The sequence below is a fragment of the Gymnodraco acuticeps genome, unplaced genomic scaffold (genome assembly GCF_902827175.1).
Source record: "Gymnodraco acuticeps unplaced genomic scaffold, fGymAcu1.1, whole genome shotgun sequence".
NCBI classification, from domain to species: Eukaryota; Metazoa; Chordata; class Actinopteri; order Perciformes; family Bathydraconidae; genus Gymnodraco; species Gymnodraco acuticeps.
Window position 1 is genome coordinate 4,778,433 of NW_022990441.1, and position 8,063 is coordinate 4,786,495.

Below are 8,063 nucleotides of genomic sequence, written 5' to 3' on the forward strand. Positions count from 1 at the left end.
CTAGACCGGCGCGACCTGAGTAGTAAAACAAACGCTCTTATTTGCTTACCAGAAGTGTAGTTTATCAACAGCGGAGATTCTGCATTTGAGAACGGCGATCATTTCAAATGAAACTACAATAACCATTAGGCATCTGTTGGAGGCGGGGAAAGGGTTTGCAGCAAGACTTGCCGGGATTTTCTCGCATGTTTACATGCTCATGAGGAGGTGGGTTACAAAAAGTGTTTCTTACACGTTGTAGCAATAGCAAGGACAAATAATTATCTAACCAAATGTAAGTTAAGACCTATAAACATTGTAACATTCTCCCATTACATTGAGAGCTTGCACTCGTAAGTTCTCTAGGAAAAGTGAAAGCTAACGTAAACTTGACTTACTATATTGCTGTTAGCTACGATTTTACTATATGATAATTAGCTAGCTAGCTATCTCAGAGTATAACACAATCATGTCTGACTGTACACCGTATCGTAAAGTGAATAGTCGGTGAGCACGATGTAAACATAACAAGTATGCGTATTCTGTATTACTTCTCAGGAAAAGCTCATGGTTAGTTAATTATTCATTACTTACCTTATCACTGTGATATCAGTGGAATGTATATGATCTCCTTAAAAATCAACATATTATTTGCACAAATAATACTTGTGATATTTTTGTAGCATGTCTAAAATGTTGTTTTTTTATGTGTGTTTTCTGCAGAAGCAACCTTTTGCTGACCACCTTTCAACAGTGACATCTCATCTCCCACATCACCATGTCCTCAGAGAGCACCTTGTGAGTTTGTTTAACTTTGCCTAAACAAATATATGGAGATTTTGCTGGTTTTTGAAAAGGTGTGCCGATGAACAAACAATCTATGAGCTGTGTGTTGTAATGGTTGTACGTGTGTATTTCTTTTTACTAGGGATGATGAGGATACTTTTAAGATCCTTATTGCTACAGATATTCACCTCGGTTACCTCGAGAAGGATGCTATCCGTGGCAATGACTCTTTTAACACACTGGAAGAAATCTTAAAATGTGCCAAGACAAATCAGGTACATTCAAGAGTTGATAGATGTGTATATGACTCAACATTACATCAGATTATTGTATATCTCAGACGAATAGCCCTAAAAATGTACACCTGTTTTCAAAGCACACTGCTTATTCCTACTCCTTTGTTTGCCTGCAGGTGGATTTCATCCTGCTGGGTGGTGATTTGTTCCATGAGAACAAGCCGTCACGACGATGCCTCCACACCTGCATCACGATGCTTAGACGATACTGCATGGGAGACAAACCCATAAACTTCAACATTCTCAGTGACCAGAAGGTCAACTTTAACACAACCCAGTCAGTACTGCTTCGTTTGAAAGATCATTTTATCAAAACCCTGTATTCTAGTTACATTAACGTTGTTATATGTGTGTTTAAGTTTTCCATGGGTTAACTATCAGGATGAAAACCTGAACATCTCTATTCCTGCGTTCAGCATTCACGGTAATCATGATGACCCAACTGGGGTGAGTTTTGTGTCCAGCATTAATAGTATACAATTATTTGACATAAGACGTGAATATTTGTGTGTATTTTTTGTTGTACCCATTTAAAGTTGTTTGTTTTATTTTCACTTTATTTCCCTCAAGGCTGAAGGCTTGTGTGCGTTGGATCTGATAAGTGCGTCTGGTCTTGTCAATCACTTTGGTCATTCCCATTCAGTGGAGAAGATAGAGATTAGTCCCATCCTCATGCAGAAAGGAATCACCAAGCTAGCCCTATTCGGTCTTGGTAAGTGTTTGTAATGTGTATCATGGTGGACTAGTAATATCTATACCTCATGTAGTCTATTTCTGTGTTCTTCAAACATTATTGAAATGATTCATGTTTTGCTCTTAATTATGTATAATTGTGTGTGTAGGCTCTATCCCAGATGAGCGCTTGTACAGGATGTTCGTTAACAAACAGGTAACCATGCTTCGCCCCAAAGAAGACCAAGATGAGTGGTTTAATCTCTTCACCATCCACCAGAACAGGTGTGTGCATGTGTATGTGGTTGGACGGTTTAAATCAGAGCAAAAAGCTGTATATCCTAGAGTAACCACAGAAAAAGTCACTGTATTAAAGATGCATGTTGTCCTCTGTACATATCGCTTACTTTAAATCTGTTACGTACCACTTCGTGATAATGCAGGATTTGTGTGGTAAGAAAAAACTATTTTTAAGAAGGTGAAAATATTTAGGCTTTCATTCATTTCGTTTTCCTTTACTGTATTATCTCTCAAATACAATACCTGTTAGTGGTTTGAGTATCAAAACAGCATTCTTTTCCTATATTACTCTACATCGTGTTTTTTCTTCTTCTGTGTCTTCTGTAGGAGTAAGCACGGTCCCACTAACTACATCCCTGAGCAGTTCCTGGATGACTTTATTGACTTGGTGGTGTGGGGCCACGAGCATGAGTGTTTGATTGCTCCAACCAGGAATGAACAGCAGCTCTTCTATGTGACACAGCCTGGCAGCTCTGTAGCCACCTCTCTGTCCCCTGGAGAGGCAGCCAAGAAGTACCCATGAATACACACAGAAACACACACAATGGATAGTATACTCTCAATGTGTATAAGAACAATGAAGTAACCATGACACTCTGTTTGTGTGGCTCTAGACACATAGGGCTGCTGAGGGTGAAGGGTCGTAAGATGAACATGCAAAAGATCCCCCTCAACACGGTGCGTCAGTTCTTCATCCAAGACGTGGTGCTGGCTGACTACCAAGACATCTTTACACCGGACACACCCCAGGTCACAAAGAAGGTGGAGGACTTGTGCTATGCAAAGGTAACACTAAAAGTCACCTACAAATGTACAGAACCAGCTCTTACTCTAATTTCCCCTTTATGTGTCATCTCATAATATTCTTTCTGTCATTTGGTAGGTCACAGAGATGTTGGAACAAGCAGAAAGAGAGAGGCTTGGTTGTCCGCTCACACCAGAGAAACCTCTTATTCGCCTGAGGGTAAGATGGACACTCTTTCAAAGTGTACACACACATTCCTATTGCAGTACACACAAATGCATCATCTTCACTGCCTTCGTCAGGTGGACTACAGCGGAGGCTTTGAGGCGTTCAACACTTCTCGCTTCAGTCAGAAGTTTGTGGACCGTGTTGCCAACCCAAAAGACGTCATCCACTTTCTCAGACGCCGTGAACAGAAGGAGGATAACAAAGGTCTGACACACACACAGCTGTGAATCTACAGTATACACCAGCGGATCCCAACCTGTGGGCATTGCAAGTGGGCCGCCAAATAATTTGCAAAACATTATGATTTGTGTGGAAACATTTTCATTTTTAAGATTTTTTTAAATTTTTTTAAACCTTCTTTCCTTTCTCTTTCTTGATCCTCCGTAGCAAAGGTCATTGCAGTCCTTAACAGCGGTCTGTACTTCTGGATTAACAACGTGTCACATGTTCTGAATTGACCAATGAGAACTTTATTTAGCTTCCGTATTGTTTATGGTTGAATGTAGGCCGCAAACATTTTTTGATTCTTAAGTGGGCCCTGGGTTGAAAACGGTTGGGAACCGCTGGTATACTGCATTCATAGATGCAGAGTTTCGTAAATGTAACATGTTTTAATCTTTGTGCTTTTCAGATGAGGTCAATGTGGATTACGGCAGACTGTTAAAAACCACAGCAGTTGAGGGTCTGAGGGTGGAGGATCTGGTGAAACAGTACTTTGAGGCAACTGAACAGGTACTGCCACACATGGATTTACATTCACACACTTACAGGGTGCCATAACACTTTCATTTTCATCTACTTTTTCTCAGTATTCTTTAAAAAAAAGTGTGCTTATCTTCTCAGAACGTGCAGCTGTCCCTCCTGACCGAGCACGGCATGGGGAAGGCAATTCAGGAGTTTGTGGACAAAGATGAGAAAGACGCCATTGAGGAGCTGATCACCTACCAGTTAGAGAAGACACAGCGCCACCTCCAAGCCAGAGGAGTAACCACGGAGCAGGACATAGACCTGGAGGTGAGGGGGGGGGCTTGCATAAGAATTAGGGAAGGCTGAGGTGATGGTGTACGTCATTATAAGAGTGCTTGTTTTTTACATTTTCAGATCCAACGATTCAGAGACTCCAAAAAGAACACCACAGAGGAAGAGAATGAAATCAAAGAAGTAAATACATATTTCACATAAGCCTGAAGTGTTGTGCTGACTGGTTGTGTTTAATTGTATGTGCTTTATCTCTCAGGCTATCAACAGAGCTAAAGCTCACCGTTTGGAGCGTGGGGAGATGCCTGTAGATATGTCGGTTGATCTTGCTTTGGAATCTGATGAAGACGCGGCCCCATTAGCTCCCCCAACGCGAGGCAGAGGGCGAGGAGCGAGGGGGCGGGGGAGCCGGGGAAGGGGCAGAGGTGAGTTGATGTGTTATCTGTCACAACCAAAGGCCCAGAGAGATTCACAGTAGTAAATAGATTAGATTTTAGGCTCCAGACTGCCTACCAGACTCTATGTTTAAGGTCAATGGAGAAATATGCCTAATAACCAATGCTAATGCTCACAGTAGGTCATTGGAAAGAAAATAATAGAAACCAGTTCATTAGAATGTTTATTTATGATGGATAGACTCAGCTGACATTGGAGGATACATGAGATATTGGCTAGTATGTTGGTTAACTAATACATCATCTAATAATCTAATAATAAGAATAGCATTTTTACAATGTTAAATTCAGCACAGACTATAATGAGTACTATCTATGGATTCATAACGTTTGATAAAATATTCTAAGAATATGTGCTGTCGACTCACTTAAATAAACAACATAAGAACTGTTCAGTCACACCTTAAACTCCAGCAGAGGGAAGACAAGATGATTCAGACCATGTAACACACTTTCTCTAGTGAACCTGGGTGTTCAAATTAGGGAAAAGTCCTCATTTAAAGATTGTTTTGGCAGGTCAGTTGCACACGAGATGTTTGTGTCTTCGGATTATCAACAACCAATTAAAACAATGCTCTTTAAATAGTATATACCACTTAAATGAGAGAGTAAAACAATTACATTACATTTAGCTGACGCTTTTAGCCAAAGCGACTTACAATTAGTAACTAAGTAACTAAGGGCTAAGTGCCTTACTCAAGGGCACACTAGTGGTGGTGTTCCTGGCGGGATTTGAACTCACAACCTTCCGATCTTCAGCCCACCTCACTATCCATTAGACCAGTGGTTCTCAAACTTTTTTCAATAATGTACCCCCTTTGAAAAAAATATTCCGCCAAGTACCCCCTGACCAGCGCAAAAACAATTTGTTAGGGACAAAATGCCTATATAAAGAGGTACAGTACAGCACTGCACCATCAGTGTCTGATTTATTAAAACAACAACCTTGTAACTGAGAAACACTTAAATGCTACATTTCAAATGTTTATAATCCATCACTAAATTCATGGCAAACCAATTTTAACATCATGCAATAACACTAAGACGACATTAGTTGCATTGAACTGATCTTTTTAATAAGTTGTACTTACAATGTAGTGAAACATGGGCTTGTGCTTCACTGAGGACCTTTGTCATTCTGACAGGGAGGCAAACTGCAGTTATTACACTCATCGTTTTGAAATATGTGTAACTCTGTTAATATAAAACCCACACTGCTCAAACTTCCTTACTTTTCCTAAAATTGGTATATTTATTTATTTATTTTGGGGCGTGGGGAATGAAGAGAAAAAAATATATAAGCATTTTATGAGCATGGGATTTTGACCCCTCATATAAACATATGCATAATGCTGCGCTATACTTTGCGGCCACACGCTGTTGCCAAGCAACGCTTATTGTTTAGGTCCTTTGATAACCAGGCAGTCATATCATTAGCTAGAACTAGCTAGATCTGATAGATTTGGACATAAACGCGAGTGAAGTCTAACTGGACGCGAGAGAGAGATCAGAGATCAGATCAGCTGCTGCTGACGGAGAACACGCAGCTCTGCATGATCACAGCTCCGCCGCTGTGACGGACCGTTGAGCGGAGCAAAACACACTAAGAGTTAGACCTAACACACTTAGCTAGTACATCTACTCTGGAACTAGCTAAACTAGTTATAAATATGTGTATTCTTTACTGTCGGGTCACTTATTACAAGTTCAGCGAGCTGCACGAGACTGACGGGCTGTCAGGAGAGGGAGAGGAAAAGAGAGCACCCCGTTTATTCTTCCCATTTTATTATCCAGAATTACTGTAAACGTTTGAATAAAGTAATTCGTTTAAATGCATTAATTATGTTTTTTTTTTTTATTAACATAAAATAAATCTCACGTACCCCCTGCAGTACTCCAACGTACCCCTAGGGGTCCGCGTACCCCCATTTGAGAACCACTGCATTAGACCACCACTATCCCAAACAAATTAGAATCATAACACTAATGATAAAGTGCAGTGAGTGCATCGGGAATCCTCGTCCATAAGTGTCTATCCGTCCATCCAGGTGCAGCTGCCTCCGAACCAAAGCCAGCTGGTCGGGGCCGTGCCCAGAAATCTTCAGCAGCAACCCAAAGCAGGAGTATTATGCAAGGTAGGGGAGTGTGAGATGTGTGTGTGAGTGTGATGATCTATAGAAACACAAGTTAATATTCTGTAAACAACACTGATATGCCAAAACTAGGCATCACAGGAATCTTCTATACTTTTGGTAAAAAAAACTATAAATCAGTTTTCTTCTGTAACCCATTCCTCATCTTTCAATTCCTTCCTGGACTTCAATGTGTCTCTCTTCTTCTTATTTTTCAGCATTTCAATCTCCATCCCAAAGATCATCTCGACCTGGAGCCAACAAATCCTATGCAGATGAAGTAAATGAATCCCTAGTTACACACACTCATACAGTATGTCAACTGCATCATCCTCCAACTTTACTTCTCATTTGTATCCTTCTCTAGGTGACCATCGAGGACTCAGATGAGGATATTCCTGTAATGAAAACGACCCGCCCTCCTCCGAGGTATCTACAACGTGCCAGTGGAATACATTAAGAAACCTGTACACACACATAGCTGTTTATACTGCATTCACCTTCTCTGTCGCTAACTTCATATTTAAAATGTGTGATGTGTTTTTGACTCGCATATTTTACCATGGCTTCTTCTCTTGCTCACCACAGACCAGCATCATCGTCTTCATCTTTCACCAAGTTGAGCTCTCAGAGCCAGTCAACTAAAGGAGTTGCATTTGACGACAGTGATGATGAGGAGGTAAGAAGGGATCAGAGAAGATTATGTAGCCTGAGTGCTGGGGTGCGTTTTGTAATGATGAAGAATGAATTTTGTGTTACATGCTTAGCAAAAGCCATGTTGTATTTACGCACTAAAATGTTCTTAATTTGATCTGATTATCTTATTTTGGCAAATGTTTTAATAATTTTTCTTCTCCATTTCTTTTTTTTATACAGGATGACCCATTCAAAGGCCCCAGTCGTTCACGGAGATAACCATGAATGCATCTTATATGTACACTTGTTAATCTCTACATGCTAATTATTAAGTGAGCTGCTACAGAGTTGTTCTGAAGGACTTTAAAGTTCATGTTTCAATGTTCTCAGCACTCATTCTTTCTAACGTTGACAATTAATAATTGAATTGAACAGCTACTGCAAAGATAAAACTATCCAATCAATCTGCTTTAGTGAAAGAGCTAGGTTAAATGCTATAGGGGGAAATGTGTTGATGGCTTTCAGACCAGACTTGCTATGCGTATTCTGCACTTAGGTTTTCCCATTAGGCCTTTGTAGTGCTCTGATATCCAAGAAATTATAAATGTTTTTTCATACATAATCACCTTGTCCTCCTTTTTTATTCATTATGTTGTGTGTCTTTTTCATCATAGAAGTCATAGAAAAAACGTTCTAAAATAGTTTATCAAGCTATACAATTTGGTTATGTGAGCATTCAGGCTAGTTGGACCTGTGGAAACTGGTACAACACGAAAAATAACATTTTCTCCACAAGGGGGCGTTTTAACAAAGTCAAGGCACAAGGTGATATTCATACAAAATATCAAGTTAATTG

The 8,063-nt window shown here is 40.1% G+C and overlaps 1 protein-coding gene across 3 annotated transcripts; it reads left to right on the top strand.

Moving 5' to 3' along the window:
- The first annotated feature begins 65 nt into the window (after positions 1-65).
- On the top strand, positions 66-7,829 carry mre11a (MRE11 homolog A, double strand break repair nuclease). 3 transcript variants are annotated; one of them, XM_034225537.1, is made up of 20 exons: positions 66-207; positions 703-777; positions 908-1,040; positions 1,178-1,338; positions 1,421-1,508; positions 1,632-1,773; positions 1,904-2,018; positions 2,361-2,546; positions 2,648-2,819; positions 2,917-2,997; positions 3,081-3,210; positions 3,638-3,738; positions 3,850-4,020; positions 4,108-4,167; positions 4,244-4,409; positions 6,488-6,574; positions 6,790-6,851; positions 6,939-7,000; positions 7,160-7,250; positions 7,448-7,829. In XM_034225537.1, exons 2-20 carry the CDS (start codon positions 758-760, stop codon positions 7,484-7,486), a joined length of 2,067 nt encoding a protein of 688 aa, XP_034081428.1. In that variant the 5' UTR covers positions 66-207; positions 703-757; the 3' UTR covers positions 7,487-7,829. The 3 variants fall into 3 exon arrangements, with proteins under 3 accessions (XP_034081428.1, XP_034081427.1, XP_034081429.1); XM_034225536.1 differs by having other exon boundaries at positions 187-274; XM_034225538.1 differs by lacking the exon at positions 66-207 and adding an exon at positions 431-549.
- Positions 7,830-8,063: the final 234 nt, after the last annotated feature.